Genomic DNA, 15,801 nt, shown 5'->3' on the forward strand with positions numbered 1-15,801 from the left:
TCTTTAATAAGCTAAATGAAGGAAAAGTTAGACTGGTTGTAAAGACATATTTTTTGCCGTTAATTTTGGACCAAAAATCTTGCTAATTTGGTTATTTCACAGGCTTGCCTCATAACAGCTAGTAAATAACCAATGTTTCCAACAAGCCTTGTTAGGAATATCTAAATAAACCAGTGTTAGTATTTGGATTAGGGCTGTCAGGCTGAGCCACCTGTTTTGGCAGTATTTGCAGCCAGAAGTAAATTATAGATCAGTCCAACTGCTGATTAAAAAATCACATTGCCCCCCTGATGTGGCTATCCAGACATCAAGCAAGGATTGTACTACTTGACACAGTCCAAACATCAGCCCTTAAGGAACAGGACCACTTTCTAATAGCACTTAATGCAGATCCTCTTACAAGTATGAACAATAAAAAATGGAAGATGAAAACTTCATCCTTTATGCCCTGAAACACCACATAATCTTGAGAAGCAGAATAAAGTAACTCTCAGAAGACTGTTTAAAAGCATTTTTTGTATTTTTGTTGTTATTACATTTTTGTCATTGTTAAATTCTGATAAACAGTGGAAAAAAAAGTTGGAGTGAAATTAAACTAAAATATTCAATTTTAAAGGGGGTTGTACTTTAAATACATCCCCCCTTCTGACTTCAGTGGATAAAATACTGTTATGCATCTAAAATTTTATTTAAATATGAATGGTCAGGAAATATTAAAGTACATGAAACATTCACAATATAGAATATGTATTTATTGGTTAATACAATTGCCTTTCATTTTTGCAGGCCAACATCTGGCATATTTATTTCAGCACAATTTTCACTGACTGCCTTAGAAGTCTACCTAAATAAGGATAGCAGAGGGGTTTTTTTTACCTTTTACCCTTCAGTAACTTCATGTACAGTTCAAAAATACTCTGTGGTCCCCATGGAAAAATCAGGGCAAACTAATTAAGCTATTCTGACTCTGGTAAATCTCTGATTATAAGTGACTACCAAATCCTTTTTTCTGAGAAAAGGCTTGAGAATAGAACCCTGAACTTCAGACATTCCCTGTTTGTATCACTCTAATGGAGCTGCCTAAATAATGGTGTTCTGCAAATGAAACTAAGGTTATTTATAGAGGTGTACAGAGAACTTGCTTCAGTAACTGGTAAAAACTCAAGCTACAAGAGTGAAAAAGTAAAAGAGGGAAGAAAAAACAGGAAAGAAAAATAGAAAGGAATGCAGAAAACAAAATTAAATGATCTTGGAGTGAAAACATTCTTTTCTAAGAGCAACAAATCATTTTGACATGCCAGTTCACTTATACTGTTAAAGAACTTATAGGTTTTGGTTAATTATATTTGAAAAGAGTTACTGTACCTTCTGCTGTTATCTCGGCCATGATGATGGTAAGAGATACTCTGTTTAAAAGGTCAAGATTTACTGTGGCAGCTCAGATAGTACTTCTGGGTTGCTGACTCTCGCAGGACTTGCAGAATGAGAAGGAGGGAGGTCCTCTGCTTTTTCTAATTGTGTTCCTTCTTCTTTTATGCTCCCTGAAATGTCTATTTCCTCTGCAGACCTGGCCTCCCAGAACAACACAAGGCCTTCCAGAGGCAACACTTAAAGCTCAGTCTAAAGTATCAGCTTCTAACAAAAATAGCCATGCCTCAGAGTGAACCTTCAGCACGTTTGTCTAATATCCTCAGAACCGTGACCACCACAAATAAAATGTAAAAAAAAGACAGCTCTAAACAGGACAGGAATGCATGGAGAGGCAACAAAAATCAAAAGAACTGGGAAAGAACTGTTCAATGCTCCTACAGCCTTGCTAGCATAATTGCAGTTCTTTGGGGGGTATGTCAGGAAACATGAAATATAGAGTTCAAAGTAACCTTATCCATCCCAGTACAACTTTATTCTTAGCACACTCAGTGCTTAGCACATTCTTCCTGGCCTTATATGGCTTGGGGAGGGTCCTATGAAGCTCACCGCTGACTAAGGGGGAGGGTAAATTTAGGTGATTTTCTCCACTTAGACACTTAGTTGCAGTTCAGAACCAATTAAGACACCAATTTGAACCAATAAAATTGGCTTGGATTTTTTTTTTTTTGGTCCTTTTCTGATTTGCTGCCATTATCACATATACCTGTGAAGTTCCTCTAAGTATTACAGAACACTGATAAAAATTTTAAATTTAATATTTTATATAGTTAGATATGTGAAGGCAATATGTAAAAACATTAAGTAGACCAGATTTGTTTTTCTGGGTCTGATTCATGGAAATATTTAAGTAGCTCAAAAATTCTGGGATTTTAAGAAAGATTTTGTAAAACTAAAAACAAGTAGATTCTTAAAAGCATTTAGAGAAAGTAAAATACTAACAATTCAAATAAGAACAATTATTCTAAAACCTGAACAATCTTATCTTTTCACTGCTTGCGATTCTACAGCTGTAGAATTATGTATGTGGTCAAGAGCTTGAAAATGCAATTAGCAGAAAAGTGCCCTCAAGCCAGCATACCTTTACGTAAATGTCATCGTCACATGAAACCAGAAACCATCTTAAACAGCTCTTGCTAGTGAACCTATAGTCACCTTGTCTCTGCTACATGAGTTGGCATTTACACTTCTCATCTTCCCCCCAGGAGATATAAGCACCTGGCTCTGTGGCAAAGTGTGGGGAAAGGAATCAATTTATCCAGTGCACAAGATACAGAAGCAAAGGTTCATTGAACAGCAAAATAACCACCAGGTTTTTCATCTTCCCTCTACTCAAAACACATTTCATACCTGCCACCTGTGTGAAAATGGTAGCTTTTTCTAGCCAACGCTTGCAATCAGTGCTTGAGCCCCTTTCTTCTTTAGCTCTACTAACCTAATGTTTTGCACTGACAAGTTTTGATTACTTGATGCTAAGTACTCAGTCTTTTTCTGATCATCCCTCTAGCCCTCTATTTGGTCCTTTAGCCTGTTCTTCTGTAGATACTCCTCACTAAGGCTGATAAAGAGATTTTATGTAAAACCTTATTTCTTCAAAAATACTCCTTCATGAGTACCAGAATGGTCCGAGGAGTCACATTCACATATCAACAAAACAGCTGCCCACAAAAGGTCAGTGGTTAGTAAAGGATGAAGGTATGATACTAAGGCAAATCCCTTGTTCTTAATTATATCTCTTCTGCTGAAGCAGTTCCATTTTACATGAACAGTTAAATATTTGGGGTCATCTATATTTTGACAGCTTTACTACTTGAATGAGATGTGAGACAGATCATCTGAATAGCTGAAGCACAGAGCTAATCAATCCTGAGAAGTCAGGATTTTTTTCACTTGTATTCCTATTCAAATTGAATAAAACAGTAGTCTTTGGGAATGTGGAGAGACAGATAAATGGTGAAAAAAATAATGTCTGAATCTTTTGTTGCTTTATGTAGCAAGATCCTGAGATTGTGGACTATACCCAGACATAGGTGTTTGTATAACTAACTATATGTGTGTGATTGCCTGTCGCTCACCACTTTACATTGGTGGCATCCTACCACCTGCTCTCCTTCCTCCATGCCTTACTCCCTTGTTGCTATTTATGCTTACCCTCAATCATGGGCTGTTATTCTGAAATCAAAATATAAGAGCAGAAGAAGAGAGAGAATTCAATTTGAAACCAATTTTCCAGCACATCAGCCCAGTGGCCAGAAAGGAAAGTGGTTGGTACCCTCTGCATCCCTTGTATGCAAAAAATATTCATTTTGGGAAGCAGGCTAAAGATGACATATGCACCCATATCTTATATGCATGTATATAAATGTATGTATATCTTATACAATACATATACATACACACATATACACATAAAGTGTGGCTTTAGGCAAATGTATTGGAAGCTACACAGTTGCTCCCTTTAAGGAAGAAAAAGTCAAGGGATCTAGGTGTCATATTTACTAGAGATAATCACAGCCTTTGTGAAAATGCATGAAACTAAAATAAAACAAGTTATGTGTATGTGCATACATGTTCAGTCTGAAAACCAAACATTGCCAGATGGAAATTATAAAAAATGTCACATTTATTCTTTAGAAGTCTAAGCAACAGAAAATCTTAAATTTTTTTTCTAGGGCGAGTTAGAAGTGGTTTCAAAGTCGAAAGTTTAGCTCCTGATTCAGTTTAGTAGTTTCTTTTAAAGTAATCAGTGAAACTCACAGTATGCAGAAACTGCAAAATTTATATGAATCTTCATGCAACAAAGTAAACATATTTCCCTGACCTAGTTTATATGTTGAAAATTTCATTTTAGTGGGAACCTTTTCTGCCTAGCCTGACCAGAAATATTCTTTTGTTAGATGTCATTTCTCTCTCATTGCTCCTCAAACAACATGGAAACTGAAAAATCCAAAACTACTTTGGTTCTTGCAGGAGATATCTAAACCTGTCACACACAATTTTCCCATAATTTCTTCTGATTATGCCTTGGGCACAATGAGAAAATGCTCTTGCCTCAAGTTAGCAATAAATATTCTGCTCCTACTCACAAGGTAAATGAACTGTCCTGGGATCAGTTCTCACGTTCATTGGTGGGAAGGCAGGGAGGGAAGTGTAGAAACAGCTACACCCTCACACCAGATTCCTCAGATACACGAGTCTGCGTTAGACAAAATAAAATGACAGTTCTCTTTTCTCTATAGTTGCCTGGATAGGGAAAAAAGTGACAATACGAGGAAGAGGGGAGAAGGACATACTATATGCTGCTACTAATACATGCCTTGATCTCAGATAATGTGTATTTCACTAAGAACCCTAACTGATGGAACAAAGTAAAGCAATTATTAGGGCAATTTTTTTAGGAAAATGTCAGAGGTTTACTATTTGTCAGATTCTAATGAAAACTCCTGCTTCTTAGTGAAAAGTTTGGTTGTTCTTATAATAAAAATAGGAATATACAAATACTTTATGAGCTCATTTTTTGGGTTGTCTTGATGATATTATTAAAAAGGGTATTAGAAGAGACAACAGTTCACATGAAATTATGAGGTAAAGAGAGGAGAGACTTTGATACTGATATAAGAAGGTATTGGAGGAATTGAGTATAACTGTAATTCAACAGGAAAATTCAGGATAATATTTGAGTTGTCTGCTGACATGTTACTGATGAATTCTCAGAGTTCAGTCCTACTGAGAATCAAGCCATTCATAAGAAAAGAGTTTTGTATCCCAGTGCATGCTCAGCAGCACAGCTGGGTCAAGGAAAGGAAACTTAACTTTAACTCTGATACACCCAATGATATCCCCAGATCACATGGGAGCATGTTGTTATCAGAAACACCCAGCAAACAACTCATAAGAATGAAATATAGGATGAAAGTATAATGCCAAGGAGAGGGTGAATGGTACTGAATCTAGTGAGTAAAAAAGACATATGCAGAAGTAAATATAGAATTAGAGTGGTGTCTGCCAACTGAGTTTAATGTGCATATGAAGCTGGTTTCCCCTGAAACAGACTTTTACTTTCTATGCTTTATTTTTGTTTAGTAATACTGTTACTTCTAGAAGAGATTTTCATTCAGCCCCATTAATTATACCGTGTTTTCTAGTATGAATAGGAACACACATTCTGGTACCTTTGAAGTCTTGATCAGTCAAAGATGTAGCTGTGACTTTCTATGGACAACTCTCAAGTAATTTTTTTCCATGTGTGATTGATATTTCATAATTAATGGTTGCAAGATTTTTTTGAGTCGACATGGCAAAAAATATAGACATATTCTGGATATTCTGAAGCACACACAAAACACAAAACAAAGCAAGACCTTGGTATCACATCTGATCTAGGTAAAATCTTGGCACGTATGTGTTTGTCTCATAAATCAATTTGCACCATTTTTCAGAGAATTGCATACATAGTACCTTTAAACAAGTTTTTATTTAATATGTAGGAGACAGTAGGTTGAACTCAATATCTGTCCTACATTTAATGTGAACTACTGATGGACAGATAAGGAGCTCTGTCCCTGTAGGCTGACATGTCTGAATGCAAATCAACCTCTGCCTGGGGACAGCTGACAAGCACACTGGGGTCACATCATCTTGGCACTCTGAGCTCATTAAAGGACACTTCCAAAGCAATATGATAGAAGCACTGCAGGTACAAAAGAAAATATCTATGACACTGACTATTCTGCTTTGCTATGGATGATATCACTCTTAGTCATTGTACTGCAAAACTGTTGAAGTAGCTTCAGACAAGTTGGTGAATAATGAACATTTTCTAACATCCAAGAAGGCCAAATGATTGTAAAACTATTTCCAGGAAACAAGAACATCCTACTTAGTCTTCTTGCAAGCTGGCCAAATAGGCAGTCTATGGCAGGAAATCAGACTAAAGCAGCCCCCTAGCTTAGGAGAGTTCGGTGATTTCAGTGCTCTCTGCTATAACTATAAAAATTATATAATATTACTATATAATAAAAATTATACTATATTACTTATATAACTTATATTACTGAAAGCTATGTTCAGGGAGGGCATTTATTGCAGCATGTCAAGGTAAACTGCATTTGGATGACCTTTAGCAGCTCCGTGTAACATGCTTTTCCTTTTCCTTTGATTATTCTTGCTATTTTTAATGAGTATGGTTTTATTAGCACCTATGTGGCTTTACTTTCACATCTAGAAAATTACTTGAAAGCCATTTCACAGACAAGTTCTATGACACTGAAAAAGGAATATCTGGAGCCGACCCTTTTTAAGAAACAATGACAAAAAGTACACTATAATCATCTTTTTCTTCAGTACAATCTCTATCTAAGCTTGACCATGGACAGAACACAGAAAGGTGCCAAATGATTATTAGAGATGGGGATTGGCTCTGACACAGCATGAATTTCCCCTGTCAAATACTGATTGAGAACTGTTCAAATATACCAAAGTATTTGGTGTTAGGTCAAAAATGTCCTTGCAAAGCAAGGTGACTTCAGTTCCCATGACTTTCCTTGAGAACAGGAATTTTCTGAAAAAAATCACTGAGTTTTAAAAAAAATTATTTGAAACCAAGTTTTTATGCTGAAAGAGCAAGACTCAGAAATATATCACACAGAAATACCTAGACAAAGAGCAAAATTTCTCCTGAACTTCAAATTTCAAACCCAGCTCCAAATTTCGAGTAATACATTTTAAATTTTCTTCACATCTTATACTTAATAAATGTTTCAATAGAAATCTGCATGTAGTGGTTTGTTTTTTTCCAGCTATGACCATAGTCAAGCACGTTGCCAAAAACAGATGGAGAGAAAGAAAATTTTGAACAAAAGTCTGATGTGAAAAGACAAAGACAAATAAATGTTTTGATGCCAAGTACTTGAGGAAAAAACACAGAGTAAGACTTAGTATCAAGTATCTTCAGTAGTGTGAACCCTTTTTGGGATGCTTTACACTATCTGCTCAGGCTGACCTTCACAACCAAGGGGAAATCTCATCTTCCTTTCTGTTTAATAGCTTACTCTTCTGCTTGATATGGTACATTATGGACCACATGTTCTTAGACACTCAGGCTAGACTGGACCTCCCCTAGTCACATTGCCAAAGTATTTACCTTGTAAATAAACCCAGTCAAAGTGTCAGGAGGTCCATGTGGATTTTGGCACTTTCATACTTTTCTAAGAGCTGACACTCAGTATCTAGGCACAGTGAATTAAAAGACATTTTCAAGCACTTTTTGTCCTGGCTATCTCTGTGTGCAATCCAGCTGCAGGTCTAAGAGGGGTTTTGCCGAGACTTTGTGTCTCCTGCATTTTGTGTTTGTTTGGGTTTTTTTGAACATCAGGTTTTTCTGCTATTCCCAGGTCCCTGTTCGCCCAGGGACATCAGGACCTGCTTGAGTTATGCATTTCCAAAGATAGAACAGATATCAACTCCTGGCAGTGGATAAATAATTTTATAATGAAGTAAAATCCTGCAGATGATTAACTCTCTGTGTGCCACGGTCACCCATCCGGCAGTACAGAAGCATATGGCGCAAAATGCTGAAGAAGAAATTGAATCTGTTATTCGTCACAAATATACAGAGAGATAGATAGAGAACAAAGGAGAAAAATATAAAGCACACAAAGTATTTTTGCAATTATCATCTCTAAGAAAGAAGTTACATAAAAAAAGAGATTTATAAAAAATTTGTTTCTACAACAGCCATAATTTTTCTTTGTGCTTTCTCTTTCTTTCTCCTACATTCTAGTCACAGTCTTGGAGACATCAAAGCTGGAATTGTAGATGAAGAGCCCACTTTATTATTATTACTATTATTATTATTATTATCATCATCATCACTATTTAAAAAGAAAATCTAATCTGGGAGCTTTTTCATTAGGCAATTTAGCTTCTTTACAGAGTAGAAGTGGAAGACATGAATTAGTAAATTCAACCTTGTCAGTGCTGACAGCTGTGACTGCACTGAAAAAAGTGTGTCTAAAAATTAAAGGATCTTTTAAAAGGAAATATAATTTTGAGCATTGATGTCTTTAGAACTCATCAGAGCACATATATATTAATTTTTCTTCAATAATACACCACCATTTGTCATTGTCAATCCATTTAGATTCCTGTCCAAGCTCCAACACACGTCCATAGTCAACTTCCTAAGGCAAACGAAAAAGAATGTTTCTCTGCAAAGCATTTACTGAAAAGAATTGCTAGGTCTTAATCTTTCTCCTCTCCAGTCACTCTGAAAGAGCAGAACACAAATAGACCAAATGTAGAGGACTACAATGATCCTTAAAAGACAGTTACACCATTTCTTTTTCCAAATTCCCAGTTGAAATGAAAACAAAAGTATTACCCCAGAGGCACAAAGTAGAAGATCCTCAGCTGCGTCCCCAGAGCTCAGGAGGCAAGGCAAGGGCATTGGGGACTTTTGGAAGCTCCCGGATGCATTCCCAGGGCCTGAGGAAAGCGTGCAGTGCTGGTACAGCTGGCACAAAGTGCAGCTGCCAAGGAGCTGTTGGCAGGGGCTCCCTGTGGGGTGAAGGGGCCGTGCAGCCAGAGCCGGCAGGGCAGCACGTCGAGCTCTTGTGCAACCGTAAAACAATCCAGACTGGGACGCAAATATTTTCTGGAGGATCTGGCCTCCAGCATAAGGGTTTGGGCTTGAGATCATTTTGTGGATCTTGGAAGTAATTATAAATGAACCTGTGTTTTTTTAAATTCATGGGCAGTCTGTGAAGTGGAAATTTGACTATAAAATCCTATTTTATGCGCCTTGTACCTTAAAGATTTTTCTCTCTGGTTACCCCTGCCCCTTCCACTTTCCTCAGCTATCTGGAAAGTTCAGGGTTTTGCGCAAATTCATGTCAGGAGAAAGGTTTTGTGAAGAAAATGTAGCCTGAATATTTGGATTCTGCTTCACCTAACAATGTTGCCTTATGATGAACAAGGAACAAACATGTTTCTTGTTACAGAGGTACGGACTATTGAGAAAGGGATTTTGGTTTTGTTGTATTGTGGTTTTGTGCATTTTTTCCTTAAGAGAGGGAAAGCAGCTAAGCTTATAGTCAATCTCTGAAAAAGGCAGACATAACAATGCTTCTATTTTCCACATTTTCAGAGTAACAACAAAAAAATGTTATCTGTTCTACAAATAAGAACCAGAGCATGACAGCTGAATGGGGCAAACCTTTGGTTCAACTGCAGAAATAACAAAGGCCACACAACATCAGATATACAAACACAGGACTGAAAGTACAATCCACCAGAACATGCATTTCGCACAATCAACCAGAATGTACACTCTTCACACATCACCAAACTTGAGCTGATGTTCAAAATCATGTTTGTGACCCATATACAGCAAAGAGGTGCCTGACAGAAATGTGGGTGTTACACAGCCCTGGGAAAGTTATGCAGAGGCAGAAGGCTGCAAGTAGCAAGTGGTTCATGCCACAAGCAGAGTTATGGCCCCAGCTCCTCTACGTTACATGAATTGACAAACCTGCTCTGTAAATAATGCCATCCTACTCCTTTACAGCATTTGTCAAATGAGTCCTTCCTACTCCCATTCTCCTCACCAGTAAATTTTGGTTTTAGTTAAAAACCCCCCAGCTTTTCATTTGTTACAGTAGTGCCCTGACAGCAACAGGTATACACTTCTGGCAGACTAAATCCTAATGGTCTTTTTAAACCACTCTGAGTAATATATCCAGTTTTCTACTTCATACTAACACCTGTAGACTGGAACACAAGTTTACTCTTGCTCTTTTCCTCCTAAAAGACTGGCATCAGTGCATAAGTAAGACAAAAAAATGTCTTTTATATTGTCTGAGTATACAATGTCTATCAATCCCTTTATTTGAGTCAAAAAGTGTGGAGAATCAGGCACTTTTAAGCTGGTAGTCCTGAAGTAAATTCATGTCTTGTATGGTCTGGGTGTTTTTTGAGGGGTTAATTTAAAACATACCTGTCACTCTTAAGTACAAGGCAATTGGAGTGTATTAATATTCTCCTGAATTATTTAAAAGATATGACTAATGCTTTGTGTACCATAAGACCGTTATCTGCAAAAATAACATCTGTGCCAGTCATTGCTGAGGGGTTAGGATTTCGTCACTGGCATTTATCAGTGTTTCTGAGTCCTTAGTGTGAAGGATTCTGCCAGGTTACCAGCTCTCCTGCACCTTCAGGTGTAAAACCCAACCTACAGACTCTTCTACATTGCCTGTTTTAATCAGGGATGAATAAGAGTAAAATTTGGAGTCTCCTTCCCAAGCAAAATCTCAAAAAATTTCTGATAAACTAAAGACTCTGGAATATATATGTTAGACAGTCTGGTGTAATATAAAGCATTCTTTCAAGAAAGTAGAAAATGATCCCACACATTGTTTTTTCTTGAGTTCTGGGAAAGAGCAATATTATCTAATGCAATAGCTCAGGGGACAGAACTGAAAACAATCTACTAACAAAAAAGACTTCTCACAGTCCTGGCAGTGACATTGTTTCCTCGTATGTATAAAATTTCTTCAGTTGCCCACCAGAAACGAAACATCACTGAGAAGAAAAAAGAGCAAGCACAACATTTAATTTATGGTACAACATACCTTTCCCCCATGGTATCTCTCTGATATCAGATGAAGAATGTTTGGCTGTGCAAGTCATTCCTGATAATTATCTGGAAGAAGATTTCTGCTAGTTGTTGATCATGCATTGCAGTAGAGGTTCTGTCACCAAAGAACCTCTTCCTCACCCAACTTGATCCATTAAAGGCCAATTTTCAGAGTTTTCAAAGATCCCAGCTGAAACAAGTGAGAACTGTAGGAACTTTCAAAACCAAAGTGTTGATTATGTACTTTACTGCTTGTGTATTTGCATTGCATATGCAATCAATAATTGTAAACATAAGTATTTAATTGAATATATCTATATACCATGATTGTACTGAAAGATAATTTTATTGAGTTATTGAATGTTTTGCAGTCACTTGATCAGCTGTCCTTCATCAAACGCACAACATAGCTGGGAATTTGAGTCAGGTTATGGAAAGAATGTGTGAATGCATGAATGAGTGGTAGTCACACATTTTATTCCTCTATTATTTGCTATTCTCAATGTAAGAGGGCATATAATGTCAATTATTTTCTTTACAAACCTTGTGGTCCACTTTTATTTATTTCTTTATAAAATAATCTTGTCATACACCCCACAGAACTGAATCCTTATTTCCATAACTGAGAGTATTAAGATATAGTCTCTCAGTTTTTAGTTTATTTTGTAAACTTTTCTAGTTTGCTTTGTTCTTCTTTGGAGTACTACAGATACACTGTACAAAATCCAGTAGTTTGTGATTTGATTGTTATCTAGTAGTTTCACACAGTGGCAGCAACCTACTTCATCATAGTCACAGGTCCCAGGACAAAATACTTGAAAATTCTGGGACTCAAAGCGTTCCATCAATGGTCCAGATGTAAAGCTATAGAGAGCCCCAGCTTGAACAGTAGCAGTGTTGTGGTACCCGTGCCTAAATATGCTTGAAAACAAGGGTCTACTGCTTTAGCATGAGCTGTGGGAGGCACAAGGAAGTGGTTATGTTGCTTTTTAGGTTGTGCTACCCTTCACCAGAGGAAGTATTAGACATAAGCATGCCTTTGGGAAGCTAAAGAGAACAGGTACAACAAATAATTTACTAACTAAACGTTCTGATCCAGGTGCCTACCAATGCCCTGGTCATGAGAACTATTTTCTGGCAAATTTTCAGACTGGGCAGCAATTTATGTCCAGGACTCTAAAGAAGAGGTCAACAGCCTCACTTGAATGTGTCTCTCTTAGTTGCTACAATTTTTGCATTTCCATTAACATTATTTCAATTGTGCTACAGGCAAATAAATTGAAACATTAAGATGTGAAATCTAAATGATTATTTAACAAATATGTGCAAGAATCTGGAACCCAGTATAACAATTTTACGCCTGTGATTGCCTCCTGTGTCTGTTACTCAACATCAAAATAGTACAGGGAGTATTCATCTGTCACTATTGAAAAAGAAATAAATCAGAACTATTAAAATGTACTTTCAGCATGAGAATTTTAAATACTTTGACACATTTTTGTAAAAAAAAAATACCCACATTTAGATCCTATTTTTCAAATAATTAACATTATTAATTCACAGCTAAAAAGATTATTTGCATAATTTTTAGGATATATAATTAAAACCATGATTTGTATGAACACTTTAGTCTTGAAAGGGTTTTAAAAGGTTCTCCTTTCAAATCAAGCTTCTATTTTTACAGTCACACCCAATAGGGCAAAATTAAATACATATGCTCTGCTTTTTATACGGTTCATACTAACGTTACACAGAGAATAAGAGAGTATTTTGAGGCTGTTTAGAAGGAACCACTGGTGAGAGAAATACTGTGCCTCAGCCTTCTGACAGCCACACAATGTAATGTCATTGAGGTGGAGGAATTCCAGTGGCAACTGAAATTTTACTTCTTGTTACAGCAGATAATGCAGACATTCAGCATTTACCCCAGCATTTTGGTCTGGCTAAATTCAGAAAAAAAGAACCAAACTTGACCGCATGAAAAAGTATGTTTAGAAAGCGTGAATGCCAAAATTCAAAATCAAAAGAACATTATATACCAGTACATCCAAGATAAGGGTGGCAGAAGTATTATTCTCTTATCCTTCCTTCTATTTAAAAATAGAAAAAATAATCAGAATTTGAAGTTTTCTATGTTATGCACACATCCCCTTTCAGATAATATAGGGTTGGAGCTCTGATGATCTCGATGAGCCAAAGCAAGCTTGTAATAAAAAATCCCCTCACTTTCTTTGAGTACTGCATCTTTGGTTGCTGTGCAATTAATACGCTAATTTTGCAAAGAGAGACAATTCTGAAGAATCTCTTAACATAAAAGGGAGCAAATCTAACACATGAATCCAGCACAATATAAAAACATATAGTCTGGTCATACTTGCCAATGAAATACCAAAAAACCCAGAAATAAAAAAAGAAATTATACTTGATGTGAGAAGACTTGTGTTTTTTCATTTGCTGTTAGAAAAAACATTCTTCAGCCAAAATGTCAGCTCATTGGTCAGATTGTATCAATATAATGCAGCTATTTTACAGATCAATATCTAGTTTACGTTCCCTTCCTGGCAAATTTTGAAACCATCACCATTTTTTGGAGAGTCAGAAACTCTACTATCACTGCACTTGATGACTTGTCAGCTGAAGGCTTGGCTTTTTATTGCAAAACCAGGCACACACATACTTGATTGTAAAGAATTCCTTTAAAAGTTATTTATAAAATGACAGCATCTTTTCTCACTCATTTCCCTCTGGAAAACTTTGCATTCACAAATTGGATCTTTTGTCTTCCAGATTTTCAAATATTTCCTGAATCTTTGCAATGTCAGATTGATTCTGCCGCTGAGTTTGAGGTGAAGTTAGGTACTTCTTGATCGCTTTGTTTCACTGTTCTATCTCAAAGTCCTTATTAAAAGTAGCTGAAATTTATCATTTGTTCCTTCAGCTTTAGAGATCTTCTGCTGCAAAGGAAGCACTGGAACCAAATATTCCCCTGGTATTTTTCACACATCTACTGTGCTCTGACAGTTTGCATACACGGCAAGGACAGACAGTCATTCTGCCCTGCAGACCTGCTCCATCTGTTTCCATCAGGTTTTGCCCTTGCTCACCTTGGAGCACCAGTTTCAATCCACACCAGTGAACACTATGACACTGGTATCATTTTGAGCCCCATTGACAAGATGTCCTTCTTTTCATTTCCAGTGAAAGCTCTCTACCACCCCAACAATTCTATTCCTTAGCTCTATGGAACTGAGGTGGATGCATGGGCTGATGAATAGCAATGCATAGCTTTGTGTTGCAAGGATCATCAGAAATAAGCTGCACAATTTCCATGTTGCAGTTGCTTGGACTGGAGATGATCAGCACAACACAAAATATCTCCAAGTCTATCAGTAGTTAGACTAAGCTGACTTTTTCTTGGAGCAGAAGAAATCAATTATCCTAATGCAGTTCCTTCAGTCTCAATCACCAAAAATCCTGCTGTAGACAATGGCCAGACAAAGGCAGAACTAGCCACAGGCCTTTTGTTCTGGCCTTTTGTTCCCTTGTGAGTCTCCAGGTACTGTTTCTAACCACATGGAGCCACACCTGTCACTGGAGGCAGGGTTTTTATTACTTTAATACACTATATCCGGGAACTTAAAAGTAGCTACTGACAAAGAGCTTCCCTCTGGATGCACCCAGCACCAGGCAGGGAGCTGGCAGCTCCCCCTTTATGTGTATATATTTATGGTCTCACAGAATGCTGATAGCTTCCTTGGTGACTGCAAAGTCTCCAGTACCTGTTGCAGATGTAAGATTGAATATAAGCAGCAGCCAAAATCAAAATCCCCCAAGTACCTGTTGCCTTGATTTTAAGGTTTGTCCCATTTTGCAAAACAAAATTATGGAGCTGATAATCACATCCATCCTTTGAGACCTTCACTGTCTTTGCACACCTACCTGCTTCCAGCTGACTTGACGGCTTTCCTAATTTATGAGACAGTTGCATCACTGTTTCTACTCTTTCCATTTTAGGAATTAAGCTCACTCAGTTCTCCCTGCCAAATCTCCTTAAGGATCAAAATTCAGGTGCAAGATATGGGCATCTCTGTATTTCAAATCTGAGCCTAAAGTGGAGACTATAAACTAAATAAAGGGCAAAGCCAATGTTTAAAATTTACTGAATGAAGAAGGAAAGATTTATTATTCTGGAGCACTGATAGTCAGTGGTGGGTAGTAGTGAAAAATTCCATGGAAAAGCTTTATTATAACACCTCTAATTGAATGTACAAAGCTATGCTGGTTTCCCATTGCAAAGACTTAAATACAGTTTAGTTACAAAAAAATATAACACTGCATATCAGGACCAAAGGGACCTGTGAAACTACTTCTAAGTAGTAGAAGCTCTCACTCTAGAGGAGCTGAAATGTATCAGGTTTTAACTTTATTGTGAATGAGCAGTGATATTAATTTACCCATGTCACTCTTCATTGCAGTTTAACAGTGGTTTGGAAAGTGAGAAAAAGTTTTCATGAGAATTGTGATAAATAGAAATATTCCCTTCAAAAATAGTCCTGTGATTTTGTCCTTCATTCAAGCCTTCTCTCAGGACTCCAGAGTGGTACATGTAGTTTACAGTTTACTGCTGACTGAAATTATCCTTGTGGCTCAGAGCATACTGAGGGTGCCTCTAATATTGACAAGATTCCTTTTTTACGCTTAATCATTATTTTGGTAGTTTGCCTATTACTGAAATC

At 37.0% G+C, this 15,801-nt stretch overlaps 1 protein-coding gene across 1 annotated transcript in view; it reads right to left on the reverse strand.

Annotated features, from left to right (window-relative positions):
• Window positions 1–8,797, reverse strand: part of TRDN (triadin) — a 169,205-nt gene extending 160,408 nt beyond the window's left edge. Inside the window, exon 1 of the mRNA XM_038132155.1 lies at window positions 1,366–8,797. Within this exon, the coding sequence (XP_037988083.1) occupies window positions 1,366–1,387 (22 nt within the window). The 5' untranslated portion in view covers window positions 1,388–8,797. The remainder of the gene's footprint in view (window positions 1–1,365) is intronic.
• Window positions 8,798–15,801: the final 7,004 nt, after the last annotated feature.

The sequence above is a fragment of the Motacilla alba genome, chromosome 3 (genome assembly GCF_015832195.1).
Source record: "Motacilla alba alba isolate MOTALB_02 chromosome 3, Motacilla_alba_V1.0_pri, whole genome shotgun sequence".
In the NCBI taxonomy this organism is placed as follows: Eukaryota; Metazoa; Chordata; class Aves; order Passeriformes; family Motacillidae; genus Motacilla; species Motacilla alba.